Source organism: Ahaetulla prasina, chromosome 2 (assembly GCF_028640845.1).
Source record: "Ahaetulla prasina isolate Xishuangbanna chromosome 2, ASM2864084v1, whole genome shotgun sequence".
Lineage (NCBI taxonomy): Eukaryota > Metazoa > Chordata > Lepidosauria > Squamata > Colubridae > Ahaetulla > Ahaetulla prasina.
In genome coordinates this window covers 127,662,797-127,680,027 of record NC_080540.1, presented here as the reverse complement: position 1 = coordinate 127,680,027, position 17,231 = coordinate 127,662,797, and the positions used below count along the sequence as shown (strand labels likewise).

Sequence of the window (17,231 nt, the reverse complement as noted above, 5' to 3'; positions counted from 1 at the left end):
TTAGGAGCTTATTTTCGGGCTGCTTTCAAATGGCACCTTTTTTTTTATTGCACCAAATCCAGGATGAGACATTAAATAGATGGCAAGAAGCATGAGTGAGAACTCCAAACAATGATCATCAGATGCACTGAGTTAGCATTTTCCATCCAGTTTCAAATTTTCTTTGTCCTAGGCAGTGTATTTATTAATTTATATAGCGTTCTTCTCACCATAGTGACTCTGGAAAAATTAAAACCAGAAACGAAATACAGTGTAAACAAAATAAACTCATAATAGACCCCATGCCTGGGGTAAGGGAAAAAAAAAGCATATCACTTCAGTCACTAAGTCCACAACTAACAACCAACCAATAGGGCTAACTTAAATAATGTTTAAGTTATAGTGTTCAGAAGTTTGGACACAAATGTGCCACTGTTTTGTTTTTATTTGTCTTATGTAGCAGAAGCCTGCTCCACTTTAAGGGGTTGTTGGTAAACTTTCAAAATAAGCTAATCTAACAGCAACAACAAGGTCAATTAAAGAGGAGGCTCAAATGAAGCTGGGATCTAAGCATGCAATGTATCCCATGGTATTACAACAGAGGCCAGAGATTGGAACAAGGTGGGTAATTGTAGCTTAATTCATTTCACAGGTGGAAGACCTGTCTGTATGTGAATGGTGACAATGCTGGCAATATTCTAAAAAAATAAAAATAAAAATAAAAATCAGAAGAGCCTAGATGGCTTAGGGCATAGTGCTTAATCTAAACACGGGAATGTAGAGTTCTTCAGAAATTTGTGGACTATAGTCCCATCGAACCCAGTCTGTGCACATTGAAAGCTGAAATTCAACAATTCCTGGGAAGCCACAGGTTTCCTATACTTTACCCAATGCGAAAACCATCAGTAATCTTAAAAAAAAAAAGGGGGGGGTTTGTCAACAATTGTTCCAGCTGCCAATTGGCTACCTAGGTCTCCCATCTCATGACAAATAGTCCTAAGGAGTAAGAAATAGCTGTAGGACAATTTTGCACTGCAGCTTGTCAGCCAGGCTGTTCCTGGCTTTTTCAGAACTTCAGAAATTCTAGTCTGGATTGTAGTGAGCTGACAGTGGGTCCCGTCTGGTCCAGTGGTGGGTTGCTACCGGTTCTCCCTGGATTGGGTGAACTAGTAGTGGCGGTGGCGGGAGGCTCCGCCCACCCACCCAAATGCTTCTGTGCATGCGTAGAAGTGTTGCATGCGTGTAAGCGCACCCATGCCCACAAGCAAACTGGTAGCAACGGGTTTTGAACCCTGCCCCTGGTCTGATCCTTAGACCAGACTGTGGCCAATGTAATACCTGATTGGTCATCACTTTGCTTCCTCACCTTCCCAGTCCATGAAGTCCATGAAGGCAAACCTTATTGGCCGGCTCCTATGTGGATGAGTCTCCCAGGGTTTGCCTTTTCCTTGTAACCATTATTCTATCCTAATTAATCCCTCAGGCTTTCCTTTACTTTCTCCCGATATTTGCATAAAGGATGGGATACTTTCACCTGTGCCACCCTTATTACTTTCTTTGACACTAAAACCACTTTTTCCCCCTCCTACTTATGGTAGCATCCAAGCTCTTATGCTACAATAAATAAAACAATAGGGAACAGGTTGCTGTTGATCCATAGAAACTTTATAGCAAGGAAGAACTATGTCTTCAACTCCATAGAGCAGAAGTGTTCTTACGTTTCAACTTAAAGATGTTTTTGTTTTTTAGAAAAGGGGAATGGAAGCTTTATAGGAATGGAAGCAGAGACTGAGAAAGCAAAGAGTTCATGCTTCACCCAGCCTGAGAAGAAATCAAAAAGAGTGCCCACTGGAATATGTATAGTTGAATGGAGCAGGAGCTTCTAGAGAGGAAGATTGTTCTTAATTTAACAGGGCATTGTATTAATCTCAATACTGTAAAAAGAACAGAAAAACCCAACCGCTTGACAGGATAGAGTGGTGGAGCCCATATTCTGCAGAGGAGGGAGAAGGCTGGGCACTGTAGCCAATCAGAGCTGGGGCTTCAATTAAAATGGAACGAAGCTCTGAAGAGCCTCTGCTCTGAAGGGCATAAAATGTCTCAGGTCAAAAAAACCAGCAGTTTTGAATGAAAGCAGGACAGTTCAGTTGTGGGATGCATTTGCAATGGGCTGGGAGTGGGAGAAGGATGACATCATCCCTTCCTGCATTCAAGAAGTGGTGAGAAGCTTGCACTAGTGAAAGGCCAAGTAGAACCTGAGGACCAGTCCATAGTTTGTAAGGGTACATCCAGTGTCTGCAACAGGAGATCAGTGATAAAAAAACTAAGGTTCTCAGCAGATTTCCCCCCCCCACATTGTCTTGAAAGGAACCCCAACAAGCTCTTGTTTTAAGAGCTAAAACTAGGCATGATCCTTGTTTAGGATTTCTGCTTCATAAAACCAAATAGTAATTGACTGCTCATGTATTAAAGATTGGAGACTGGAGTCTTTAGAGTGTTTGCTGTTCACTTGATCATTTCCCCCCCCCCCCCCAAATAAAGCTACTTCAAGGGGGAAAAAATGTACCAGTCTTTTTGGTTGTGGCACCCTGGAGTGCTCTTCCCAAAGATACTTGCCTGCCTCTGGTGTAAATACTTTGGCTCCAGGTGCTTGTTCAGCTATTTCATTAGGTAAGTCGGATGAATTTGATAACGATTTTATCCGTTTTGCTGAATCTCTGCCATCATTTTAATTGCTGCATTATTCTTGTAGGGTTTTGCATATTCATTGTTTTTCTTATTTCATTGTCTGCTGCTCTAGGAGTTTTTATTGGAAAAACAGCATATAAATCTTCAAAATGCTTACTTGGAGGGGATGTACCAGTAATAATACTAGAATACAATTAAAATATCATTAAATATCACTATATTACACTGTATTTGGAATGAGATGGTATAGAAATATATCAGGCAGATAGATCCAGGGCAATCTAATGATCTGGAAAAAAAAACCCCTCTCTCTCTCCACACACATACACACAAATAATTCTTCCTTGTAGAAAAATTACAGTTGGTTCTTGTGTCTGTTGTACAGAGAGTAAGAACTTGCATGCGAGATGTCTTGTAAACTTTCTTTGAAATTAGTTATTACTAGGTTTCCCCAATTTGTTGCTGTACAGATGTGCTGGATGCTTGGGAGCCGATAACAAATGTGACTGGAAGGCAGCAGATTGGGAAAAAACATATACACTATGATAAATGTTTAGGGCAGCTGTCCTCTTGACAGAGAGCAATAATGCAAAGCTGACTTCAATGGAAATGTGAAGTTCCCAGGTGGACATACTGTTTAGAGAGCTATATCTCAGATTTTTATACATCCCAAATTTTTTTTTTTGTTTACATTTATACCCCGCCCTTCTCCGAAGACTCAGGGCGGCTTACAGTGTATAAGGCAATAAGGCAATAGTCTCATTCTATTTGTATATTTTTACAAAGTCAACTTATTGCCCCCCCAACAATCTGGGTCCTCATTTTACCTACCTTATAAAGGATGGAAGGCTGAGTCAACCTTGGGCCGGGCTCGAACCTGCAGTAATTGCAGGCTACTGTGTTCTTAATAAAATGTATTAAGATTTAAAATCTTAAAGATTTAAAATGTAGACCAGAGGTGTGTTTCAGCAGGTTTTGACCAGTTCTGAAGAACTGGTAGTGAAAATTTTGAGTAGTTCAGAGAACCGGTAGTAAAAATTCTGACTGGCCCTGCCCCCATCTATTCTCTGCCTCCCAGGTCCCAGCTGATTGGGAGGAAATGGGGATTTTTGCAGTAACTTTCCCCTGGAGTGGGGTGGAAATGGAGATTTTACAGTATCCTTCCCCTGGATTGGAAGGGAATGGAGATTTTACAGTACCCTTCCCCTGCCTCGCCCACCAAGCCACGCCTACCAAGCCATGTCATGCCCACCAAGCCACGCCCACAGGATTGGTAGCAAAAAAATTTGAAACCCACCACTGATGTAGACGGAGAGGTCCTTGAAAATACAGGCATGATGCTTATTGGCAGGTTATAGCCAGAAGCAGCAGCTTCTTTTGTGTACATTTGGTGGCAAAGCCAGATTTGTGCTATGTAGAACAATTCCAACATGATGTCTCCTTAAGCATGAACAACGTGAATGCAGAGAGGGCTAACATCATCCGAGGATGTTTTTCAGGGAGCTGTAATTGGCTCTGCTTCCCTGTCAAATAAATTTTCCTGGATTCACCTCAATGATGCACCTTCCTCCCCAATCATTCTAACAGAAAATGCCAGCCCTGATTTTGCTATGGTTGCAAAGTAAAGCTGCCCAATGTAATACAAAATGAGTCCTAATGTGGAATGCAGAGCAAGGCTAGGAATGAGGTTGAAGGAGGCTTCTCTTGGTAGCAGGTCACCAGCTGTGCTGGTTGTGTCAGGAAGGATCTGCAGCCATCGGTGGGAGCTGTCACTTTTTCTCCTGTTGAATGACACCCAGCTTAATAGCACTGTTGAACTTGACTTAGTAGGTCGAGCTGAAAGATAGTGAGTGGAAAGATGTCAGGACCATACTCATTTAGTTGGCCAATTTTAGGCCCTTGAAAAAGTGAACATGGTGAGCCAATTTTTGCATTGCTTGGTTTTCTGACACTTTGAAATCTATACTTATGCACAAAGGTGAATGCATTAATGTAGGAATACCTGGGTGGAAGTCAGAATACAAACTGAATAAGTTCATTTTATCCCTATCATTCTGATATATTAAGAACCTAACACTCTTATTAGGAAGCCCATGAAAGCAGCTTCACTAAGCAAATAGCCATAACAAACATTTATGTACAGTGGTGTTATTCAGCCAGTTCTATCCGGTTCGGGCGAACTGGTAGCGGTGGCTGCAGGAGGCTCCGCCCACCTGCCCGGGCATCATCATGTCCCATTTTTGACCTATGTATGCATGGAGGTGGCTCATGCTCTCATTTGTGAACCGGTAGCGAAGGTAACTGAATACCACCTCTACTTATGTAGTATGTGTTCAGACATTCACCAACCTGCACCTGCCTGCAGACACCAGTCCTCACCAGGCTGCACCAATCAGAAACCAAATCAGCTAAAGGCCAATCAGATTTTAGGACACCTGGCTATAAATGTTGGAGCCCAGTCAATCCCTGCTCACTTGTTTGTGGTCTGAAGATGGCAGGAAAAATCAAAAGCTGCCCAATGATTACTGGCCATGGAAGCCTACTACAAGATGCAGATTCCCCCACTCTTTCCTTCCCCACTCTGGGCTTCACTGTAGTGTTCAAATGCTTTTGTAAACTATCTAGTGAGCTTCAGCTACGGATAGATGCAGTAAACTGACTAAATAAATAATCTGTATGCTAGTTTATGTTGGCTTTAAAAAATGTTGCTGTTTTCACTAACTAATGCGCAGCACATTCTGCAGATAAACTAATAAAAACGTCCATGTGCTAAATTAGGGTGGGCAATTGTTTTGCATTGGTGGACCAATTTGGAACTGGGGATATGTTGTAAGGCCGCACAAAATGGCTAGCATACACAGGATTTGCCAATTCACAAAATTGCTGCTGTGATGGAGTAATACACCCTTTTCTTTTTATGACAGCTTTGTTTTTTTAGCGAATAAAAAAAATTGGATATACTCACATACACACAGAGAGAGTCACCAATAAATTCTGTTTTGTAGGAATTCTTCCGGGCCCTTTGCCTATAGGCATAGGCAATTTTTAAACAAAAGCCAAAATACTGCAGCAGTTAAAATATTAGACCAGGGACTGTTCATATGTTGATATGTCAGTTCACTCTTAGCTGTGGAAGTTCCTTGTGTGACATTGGGCCTTTCAACAAAACGTACCTCACAGAGTTGCTAATTTGAGTTTATTTATTTATTTATTTATTTATTTATTTATTCATATTTATATACCGCCCTATCTCCCTAGGGACTCAGGGCGGTTCACAGGCAATTAAAAATACATATAAATACAAACTAAAATGACAGTTAAAAAACTTATTCTATAGCCAAATTATTAAAAACAATATAAATAACAAAAACCCATTTAAAAACCAATAAATTTAAAATCTAATCCAGTCCCGCGCAGATGAATAAATATGTTTTAAGCTCGCGACGAAAGGTTCGGAGGTCCGGAAGTTGGCGAAGTCCTGGAGGGAGTTCGTTCCAGAGGGTGGGAGCCCCCACAGAGAAGGCCCTTCCCCTGGGTGTCGCCAGACGACACTGCCTAGCTGACGGCACCCTGAGGAGTCCCTCTCTGTGAGAGCGCACGGGTCGGTGAGAGGTATTCGGTAGCAGTAGGCGGTCCCGTAAATAGCCCGGCCCTATGCCATGGAGCGCTTTAAAGATTGTCACCAACACCTTGAAGCGCACCCGGAAGGCCACAGGTAGCCAGTGCAGTCTGCGCAGGATAGGTGTCTCGTGTCACGAGTTAAAATAATCTTGAAGGGGAAAAAAAAGCCTGATACATACCTAATAAATCCATATAAACACAAAAGGAATAGATTGACATCTTTCTTTGCAGCATGCCGGCGTTCCATTTATTTCTTCTCTTTTCTGTAATCAAAACATATTGGGGACAAAGTCAGATGGCTCATTAGTTTAAATGTACTTCAATTATTCTGATTGGTGTAACACACTCTTCCCTTAACTTGTGTATTATGAGTGTGAAGCACACACAATCGCTAAGGTTGTTGGAAAGAGTTATAGGAAAACACTGGGGGATATTTTTTGTAAGCAGTAACAGCCAATTTTCACATTTGACCAAATTGAAAAATGTTGGCAGTAGCCCCAGTTTTATTATGACCTAATGCTGGTCTTTAACTTCCTATGGCAGAAACTCTTTTTCCTTCCTACCTTTCCTAAAATCTCTGCACAAAGAAGCTTCTACTTTCCCCACCCCTCCCCTTGACTAAAGCTTAATAGTTCACCTGTGATCCCTTTTGGAAAAGACCACATATGGCAAAACTAAGGCGTATTATGATAATATTGTACTGGTACTTTTATTTCCCTTTCCTTGCTTCCTTATTATTATATGCACTCTTTTCTTCCTGATTAAAAGAGAAGTGATTGTTTTATTTGGGCTGATATTTAAGGAACTGTCCGTATTTCTGTATTTCCCCCCTCTGAAGTCAAAAGAATGCCTTCTGCCCTTGCTGTGGCTGTCAGTTGAATTATCCAAAGCCAATCTATGTCTCTTAACATTGTTCAGGATGAGCAAACTCTTCCACTTGTGATGCTTTTAAAAACTTCCTTGGAGTAATGTTAGGAATTAAGAAAATGTAGCAGGAGAGAAGTTCAGCCATGATGGTGTGGTTGTTTTAGCTTCTTAATTGTCTGATTATCATGTTAGCTTACTCTAGTTCCCACAATAGAGAATAACCGTGGCACTGCAGCTTCATTCTACTAAAATGTTCATGCAGTTTTGTTTTACATAACATAACATAACATCAGAGTTGGAAGGGACCTTGGAGGCCTTCTAGTCCAACCCCCTGCCCAGGCAGGAAACCCTACACCATCTCAGTCAGATGGTTATCCAACATTTTCTTAAAAATTTCCAGTGTTGGAGCATTCACAACTTCTGAAGGCAAGTCGTTCCACTTATTAATTGTTCTAACTGTCAGGAAATTTCTCCTTAGTTCTAAGTTGCTTCTTTCCTTGATCAGTTTCCACCCATTGCTTCTTGTTCTACCCTCAGGTGCTCTGGAGAACAGCCCAACTCCCACTTCTCTGTGGCAGCCCCTGAGATATTGGAACACTGCTATCATGTCTCCCCTAGTCCTTCTTTTTGTTAAACTAGACATACCCAGTTCCTGCAACCGTTCTTCATATGTTTTAGCCTCCAGTCCTCTAATCATCTTTGTTGCTCTTCTTTGAACTCTTTCTAGAGTCTCCACATCTTTTTTACATCGTGGCAACCAAAACTGAATGCAAATTCCAAGTGTAGCCTTACCAAGGCCTTATAAAGTGGCACTAACACTTCACGTGATCTTGATTCTATCCCTCTATTTATGCAGCCCAGAACTATGTTGGCTTTTTTGGCAGCTGCTGCACATTGCTGGCTCATATCTAAATGGTTATCCACTAGGACTCCAAGATCCCTCTCACAGGTACTACTACTGAGCAAGGTACCACATATACGGTACCTGTGCATTTTGTTTTTTTGGCCTAAATGTAGAACCTTACTTTTTTCACTGTTGAATTTCATTTTGTTAGATAGCGCCCAGTGTTCAAGTCTGTCAAGATCTTTCTGTAACTTGAGCCTATCTTCTGGAGTGTTGGCTATTCCTGCCAGCTTGGTGTCATCTGCAAATTTGATGAGTTCCCCATCTATCCCCTCGTCCAAGTCATTGATGAAGATGTTGAAGAGTACTGGGCCTAAAACAGAGCCTTGGGGTACTCCACTGCATACTTCCCTCCATGTGGATGTAGTTCCGTTGAGGACTACACGTTTTAATTCTGTAATGAGATTCTATGCAGACTGGGCAACTGTTATTTTTTCCCTTTTCACTTAATCATGAAGGTTTTCTTCTTCCCCTCCTCACTCCTCTAATGGTTTTAAGTAGTAATTAAATGCAGTGTTTAACAATCACTTCTTGCTAAATTATAATTATGAGAATTGAAATGCATAAACATGCTTTTACATAATAATGAGTTTCTTATCAGTGGGAAGAATTTCAAGAAACTTTGGGGAAAGAAAAGCAGAAACCACCCAATTAAGCCTTTCTCATCTAGAGTTCCATGGAAACCCTCAGACTCTGTGAGAAGTTGCTGGGGGTGCCACAAAATATCATGACCGGGGTAGAAAAACCCAATACAATGTTTTTTGAACTTCATTTGCTATGCCATGCTAGTATTCACATGGGTGGGAATTTTTACATGGCACAACTTACGTACTGATCACACTCACAACTTGTGAGCTGTAGATATAATAATTTTTTAGGCAGGAAGTCTCTGAGACCTAAATATGAGTTCAAAGAGTTCGTTCACGATAAAAAGATTGAGGAAGTGTCAGCTCCACTAATAGAGACAGGAAGATTAGAATTACACTTTGAGATAGGCTACAACAGGGGTGTCAAACTCAAGGCCCGTGGTGTGCTTAAATCTGGCCCACAGGGCCGGCCTGGAAATAGAAGAAGACTGGCCCGTGGTGCCTCTGGCAGCCAAAATGCCGCCCCCGTGCTCCATTTTTGGCCTGGAGGGCCTCCTGCAGCACTCTGATGGCCAAAATGGGGCACAGGGGGACATGCCCACTCCATGCCCCATTTTCCTGCAGTTTCCTGCAGCATTCTGCCAGCCAAAAAAGGGTGCGGGGGGCACACACAGCCCCTCGCGCTCCATTTTGGCTGGCAAAGTGATGTAGGAGGTGTCTGCCCCATCTCTCCCCTCCCACCAGCCAGCCCATGGAGAACTACAATGCTCATCTGGCCCCCAAAGAAATCCAGTTTGACACCCCTGGGCTATAATAATGGAATCTTACAAACCAGACTGCGTTTTATCTCCCTTCCTCTTTATGACCCAGTGACTCAGGAAAGCGCTTGCCTGAGTCACTTATGAATGCTATCTTGCTTGCCAGGATTGAAAAAATGTTTCAGCCCTCTTTGCTTATGGAATCGTCCTTGCATTTCTATCAAGGTGGTCCTCACCTTACCACTCATTCAGTGATCATTTGAATTTACAGCAATGTTGAATGAGTGGTTCTTATGATCAGTCCTTGTAGTCATATCAATTGCAGTGTCTCTGCGGTCATTAGATCTTTACTGTCTTCCCACAAGTCAAGTCACTGGGGAAGTTAGCAACAAGTTGTAAATGGCAACCATGTGATGTCCTCAGAGATGAAGACACTTCTTGGATGAGAAGCAAAACATCTTCAAAGAAAAACAAAGTCCAGTTGCCTCTTAAAAAACACCTTTGGGACAACCATGATGATTCACTTACAACAATAACCAAAAGTTCTGGTTAAGCAGCACAGTTACATGATATTGTGTTTTACAATTGCATTGCACAGCAACAGAAATCTAGTCCCAATTTTAGTCATTGAGGACCACATGTACATCCAGACAATTAAAGTCTCTTTCCCATATTTAACTACATTCATAATTTTGTGAGAAATGTGCTTCTCACTACAGTCAGTGAGCCAAGTACAGAAATCAGACGCTCATAGACCCTCTCATTGTGAAATGCAATATTCTAATTGGTCAAAATTTCATTTCAGTATTCTTAAGGGTTTGTCCCCTGCTGCTAATATAGCAATAGCAATTAGACTTATATACCGCTTCATAGTGCTTTATAGCACACTCTAAGTCATGGGTGTCAAGCTCGATCATGTCACGTGACTTATCGTGACTTTTTTGCCTTTGCGGAGCTGGGGTGGGCTTGTCCTGCGTGTGACGCATCCAGCCCGCGGCCCACCAGTTTGACAGGTCTGCTCTAAGTAGTTTACAGAGTCGGTATATTGCCCCCAACAAACTGGGTCCTCATTTCACTGACCGCGGAAGGATGGAAGGCTGAAGACAACATTCTAACCACTGCACCACCACGACTCTTAATCCAGTAATCCATAAATACTCTGTCTCACACAATCTGTTAAATCATATGGTTTGCTTGGCTTTGCTCTAGTATCTACGTAGCTGCAACTATTGGATTATAAACATGATAGCTTGAGAAGTCTGGCTGCTGAAGAACATGCCTTGGAGTTGCCAAGGCTGACACACATTGTACTAGAGGAAGGTTCTCCGGGTCTTTTCAGATAAAGAAACTTTCTCTATAAGGAGAGTATAGAAATTAGAAAACAACACCAGTATTTTGCTAATATTTTAATTCTATGACATCTGTTTCAAAATGTCTCACCCTCATTAATCTTGTTAAAAAGACACCTGCTTGAATAATTTTCAAGCGGGGTCTTCTAACATCATATCATTTCAGCTGCAAAGTTTAAAAAGTCAACTTCATGACTTTCTAATAATGTTAAGGAGTTAGCATATGCAACAACTCCAGCCTGGATCTTCCTCAAGTTGGCATAACTCTGAGCGTTTTAATAAACATGTTCTGCTTTGGATAGGTGTTTTTTTTTTGGTATTTTCTTCATTCTTAGGTCTTTGGAGGGGAAAAAACCCCCCACACATTAGGAGATCTAGATATAGCAAGTCAGATGCTCCATTTAAGATTGCCAGAACTTTATTCTGAAATGGGATGAGATATAAGTATTGGAATGCACAGATCTCATGGGTTATGCTCAGATGGGGTGGGATTTCAGCTACTGGTAATTAAGGAAATGGAAATCTAACTCATTTAGAGCATATGGGGACTATCACTAGGTAGAAGAGAAATGGAAAAGTAACCAAATTTAATTTGAAACCTGGACTCAGACCAGCTCTTGTTTGGGGAAGAAAAAAACAGTAATGAACTAAATCTGCTGTGTAGTAAAGGAAGCTCTTTGCTCCAGTAATTTTATTTTCTTAACTGAATGAGAATGTTACGAATTGACCTAAATTGAAATTGCCACTTATGTGAGAAAATTGATACTGGGTTCAGGTTTTTTCCCCTGGGTCAGTCCGAGAGCCTTCCGTTTGGCCAGCTTTCCCTGAGCCTGAGGGCACTTTCACATGGCTGCCATCATTCATTTCCCCAACCCTCAGAGGAAATTGGAAGACATGATCTGTGATTTCTTCATTTCTCCTGGCTTGTTTGAAAAAAAAAAAAAAAGAGAGAGAGAGAGAGAGAGAGAGAGAGAGATCACTGTTGTGTCCAGAACAGCTGCAGATGCTGCTGCAACAAAAATTCTCTTTACTTCTGCTTCACTCAGAAGGAAAGAAAAGGAACCCCCCCCCTCACCCCTGTGTACTTCTTTGAACACCTACTCAACTCCTGGAAAAGAAGAGGGAATCTTGGAAGCTGCTTGTCAATTTCACCATTCTCCATTTTTTTTCTCCATTTCTCCCATATTTTTTATGGGCTACAGCAGGGGTCTCCAACCTTGGCAACTTTAAGCCTGGAGGACTTCAACTCCCAGAATTCTCCAGCCAGCTTTACTTTGCTGGTTGGGGAATTCTGGGAGTTGAAGCTGGGGAATTCTGGGAGTTGAAGCTTTACTTTGCTGGCTGGGGAATTCTGGGAGTTGAAATCCGCCAGGCTTAAAGTTGCCAAGGTTGGAGACCCCTGGGCTACAGAATAGGGCATCACCAGATGGCCAGAAAAATCGGAGAGCTGCAGTAAGAATGGGATTGGTCTGTCTGTAGGACTTCATCTATCATCATCAGTCTATTTCTTGTAGTCCTTCTCCTGCCCCCTATCAGGTTTTATCATAACCTGATAAAAACATACATTTGACTGGTATCACAAAGGGAACTAAAGCATGAGAAAAACTTTTATGAAGGAATTCTGACCCCTGCTCCTGCTCTGTGCAGGAGAAGAAAGAGGATGAGTTGGCTCTTGATAGTCCACCATTTCAGCCTTGCATTAAAGCAATAAGGACCATAAAGTGTAGGGATATGCTCTATTGCCAACTGATCAGTCTAGCACAATTGTGCAAATCTGAGAAATCATCTCCATTTCAAGGCCATTGAGCCAGCACTGCTGGAAGATATTTCTGCAGTCATGTGGCCAGCATAATGTTATGGAGCACTGTTAACTTCCCACCTAAGTGGTACATATTTATCTACTTGCATTTGCATGCTTTCAAACTGCTAAGTTGGCAGGAGCTGGGGTGAAAATGGGAGCTCACCCTATCATGTGGTGTTCGGGTCTCAAACCTGGGCTTCTGGCTTTCCAGCCAACAAGGTCAGCATCTTAACTGCTGAGCCAATGTGCCCTCCCAAAAACAGAATGAGCCAGTCTCAATCCCCTGGAATGAATGAACAAGTGTAATGGCTGTTACATAACTTGCAGTAGGTGCTATTGACTTTTGTTAGCTCAAGCAGGGCAGTACTGCTTTAATACCTGTACAGCTATATTGTATATGTTTGAAAGCTGTCTCACTCATGGCTGTAGATGGGCTGAAGTTAACCACCTCAGGGAAATGGCAGAAAAAGAGGTTGCCGCAGATTTTTGTGCTACAGTTAATTGCAAGTGGGGAAAGGCCTCAAATCTAAAAAAGTGTGTCATTTGTACCAATACATGTCATTTGCATAACTACACCGTTACACAAAGAACCCAAATAACGCTATTCATGTCCGTTTGTCACTTAAGTCAATTAATGACATTGTTACTCAATACAAATGGTATATGTTTATGTTAGGTTACATTATATTTAAGGGCCCCTTAATTTGATTCAAATGAAACAGATTTGTCTGTTATTTGGGGAGATATCCAAGGGAAATGTTTATTGCATTTGCAGTCTGTGAAATGGGTCTCTATTAAAGTGAGATGTTACTCTATTATTTTAGTTTGGAGTAATTAAATGATATTTTTTTTAAAAAAAATTTTTTTATTACTTTTTTTGCAACAAACAAACAAAAAGAAAATACATTATTACACCCTTGTGCTATACATAAAAAAAAAAAAGGAAGATTTGGGTCTTCGGATATATCCTCACGATCGCCAAAATCCACGTTCTCGAGGTACAGGTACCGAAGCGTCCAATGTTGCAAGCACAAAGTCCACAAATGGTTTCCAAGTCTTCCAGAAAATATCTTCTTTATACACACCACTTCTAATTTTAATATCACATGTCATTTTATCATTTAAAGCTAATTTCCACATTTCAGAATTCCACTCTTCTATTCTAAAAATCACATCTAGTTTCCAATATCTAGCTATTATAATTCTACCTATTATAATCATAATTCTAATCAATTCTTTTTCATATTTTGTTAATTCTATTTCCTTAATTACCAACAATAATATAGTTTCCACTCTCAATGTTATTACTTTCCCCATCATTTCAAATATCATTTTCTCCAATTGTTGCCAAAACTTTTTAACCTTATCAAAATTATACCACATATGTTCATAAGTCCCCAATTCCATCTCACATCTCCAACATTTTTTACTAATTTTTTTATCCATTTGTGACAATCTTACTGGAGTCAAATACCATTTCCAAACAACTTTATAATTGTGCTCTTTAATCCTTATAGATAAAGTTCTCATATTTCTACTCTTCCAATTCACATTCCAATCTGACTCTGGTATTTCAATATTAAGATCTTTTTCCCAATTTGTCCTCATCACTCTTTGTAATTTTTCATCAGAATTTATAATCTTATAAACCCTACTAACGAGTCCCTTTAGCCCAATTTCATCTTTCATAATCCGAGATACTAAATATTCAAATTCAGTTTCACATCTATTTATCGAATAATTTTCCCTTAGTTGTTTTGTCCATTTTTCTATCTGTATTTTTTCAAACCAACTTAACCCTAATTTTTCAATAATTTCTTTATTCCTCCTTTCATTTTCCATAACTTTTATCCAATCTCTAATAATTTCTATATTTTCCTCTTTAATCTTAAATGATATTTTTAAGATTCATCAGAACTGTGCAGAAATGTTTCAATAAGGTTCTCATGCAGGACAACATGTCTACCTCCTGGTATCATGTAGACAAATACTAGCTTTCTCTGGAGGAGAGGTTATCTGAAATAATATTCACTAAAGTCATTTATGAATAATAATGCTGAGCTATGTTTCTGATTGTGTCTTCTTTCTTTTTCTCCACTTAGGATATTTGTGGTAGGCATTGGATTTTTCACTCTCTGCTTCTTAATGACATCCTTGGGAGGGCAGTTTTCAGCCAAAAGACTGGGAGACTCTCCATTCACCATCAGGACAGAAGGTAACATCACAACTCATTTTAAATTAGAAGTTTCCAGTTTGACAGCCCAGAGAATTAACTTCCTTTAGTAATTTCGGGAAACATGGCTGGTGAAGAGAGAAATATGGTTGCCATTGAGCACTAAGAAATGCTGTTGGAAGCAAGTAGAGGTGGGTTCCATCAATGTGTGGTGTGCTATATGGTCAACTGCATCCTTAATTGCTCCTAACCTCAGGAGGGTCCCAAACACACACAAGGAACAGTGTAGAAGCTATGTTGGATCAAACAAAGGGCAACCCCAGCCTTTGGTTTCCATAGGAACTAACCAGATAGCTCACTATTAGGGCATGTTCACAATTCTACCCCAACAATATTAAGAATTACGTGGCTTTGATATTTGGAATAATACATGTCCATCCTGATTTAACTACCACAATTTTTCCTAATTCATTTACAGACATTCCCAAGCTACTGTCATCCCTAAATCTTGTAAGGGTAAATTCCATATTTAAATTTTGTATGGCATGAAAACATTCTCTTTTAGTCTACCTTTCTCGCCTTTTAGCTGCACTGGATGACCTGCTGTATTAATGTTTATTTGTAAAAGACAAAAAACATTTTTTTCTATGTAAAATATGATCGTATATATCACCATAAATACTCCCCTTTGAATCCCATATCAGGTTCCATATAGGAACTATGGGAAATTTTTAGCCAGACTAGATGGTGTTCAGAGGGAAGAAGCAGGATTATAAAACATACCTTCAAAAGGAATTGAATAAAATTATGGTAGGTTTAAAGGAACCATATCAACCAAGGTTATACCAGCAGTTCCCAATCTGTGGTCTGAGGTTCACTGGAGGTTCGTGAGGGGAATCCCTGTTGTGGAAGCTGAAATAAATAAATATATACTGTTTAAGTGGTAAAAAAAATCCTGTGAACTGGTCTAATCTTGCAACACTTTGTTATTCTCACTTCAAACTTCTTAAGAACTGTTAGTTGATATTGAATTTATAGCTCATCTTTCCTCCAGAAACTCAAGGCCACATCAATAGCATTCTTTTTCTGAGTTTTCCCCACAGCAAAAAACAAAACAAAAACCTGTGAGATTGATTGAAAGAGAGTGACTGACTTAAAATAATTTAGTGAACTGAATCACCCCAGTTCTATTCCAACATTTTAAGAATACTTTTCATGGAAATACCAAAATCTTGTAAGATGTTGAACACAATTTCCTCCACTGAAAGAAAATAAATGTTGTTGGTAGCATATTGATGTGCATAAGAGAACAATTTGGGCACTTTAGTTTAAGCCAAGTCAAAATTGAAATAGGCCAATGTTACTATTTAATGTGTTGTATGGTACTAAATTCTTCATGGGCTGGATCTGTCCTGTCTCAGACCACACATTCACAAACATCCACAGAGGTGGTTGCAACTTTTACCGAGAAGCCTGTGAAGCAAATAAACAAGCAACAAAGGAAATTTGAGTGCAAATGCACAGCAACCTACACAAAATGAAGCCCCTCAAAGTCCAGCAAGTTTGCTTGGAGATAATTCTAACTCCTAAACAGCAGGCAAAAGAATGATCACGAGAAGTCCAAGAGTCCAAACATTGTAGATGGGTCATCAGCAGACCTAGAGTCATGAGGTTTCAAATTGGGAATCAAGGCACAAGAGTCTGGATAAAATGATCAATTGTTGCCAATGGAGAGGCTTGAGCTCTAGCATCCCCAATGTTATTCCTTTGGAAGTCGTTGCTCTACTCAAGGCAAGTCCTTGAACCAGTATGTGTGAGACTGGCAGTGGCAGCTGTGTCCCCTAGTTACTGGGCAGCACAGACTCCTCTTCCTGCAGCTGCTCAGGCAGGGGTTTGTCTGGCAATTCTGAAATGGACTGACATTGTCTGTCTTCTTGGTTAGAGTCTGAGGTGGCCATGCCAGGTTTGGCAGAGTTTCCTGTACTGTTATGCTTTGCTTGGATAACAGCTGTAAGATAGCTGTCATCAACATGGAGCTGAGACTGCAGATGGACATCGAGAACAAAGTCGATGCCAGCATCCCGGTACAGTCAGTTGAAGCCATCGCTGACTGTTGGGGGCGAGTCATTGGCCCCAATGGAGAGGGTTTGCAACTTAGGCGTCCTCCGGGATGGACGGTTGTCCTTCGAAGAGCATATGACGACCGTCTCCAGGGGAGCTTTTTATCAGGTACGCCTGATACGCAGTTGCGCCCCTTTCTAGACCGGGCATTTCCTATGCACGGTCACTCATGCCCTCGTCACTTCCTGCCTGGACTACTGCAATGCTCTTTACATGGGGCTCCTCTTGAAGAGCACCCGGAGGCTCCAGTTGGTCCAGAACGCGGCTGCGCGGGTGATAGAGGGAGCAACTCGAGGCTCCCATATAACACCTCTCCTGCGCAAGCTGCACTGGCTTCCTGTGGTCTTCTGGGTGCAATTCAAGGTGTTGGTTACCACCTTTAA

The 17,231-nt window shown here is 40.9% G+C and overlaps 1 protein-coding gene across 2 annotated transcripts in view; it reads left to right on the top strand.

Moving 5' to 3' along the window:
• MGAT5B (alpha-1,6-mannosylglycoprotein 6-beta-N-acetylglucosaminyltransferase B) overlaps positions 1–17,231 on the top strand; it is a 301,884-nt gene that overhangs the window by 599 nt on the left and 284,054 nt on the right. For both annotated transcript variants that reach the window (XM_058172876.1, XM_058172875.1), the window contains exon 2: positions 14,657–14,769. In XM_058172876.1, coding sequence (XP_058028859.1) covers positions 14,657–14,769 — 113 coding nt within the window. The remainder of the gene's footprint in view (positions 1–14,656; positions 14,770–17,231) is intronic.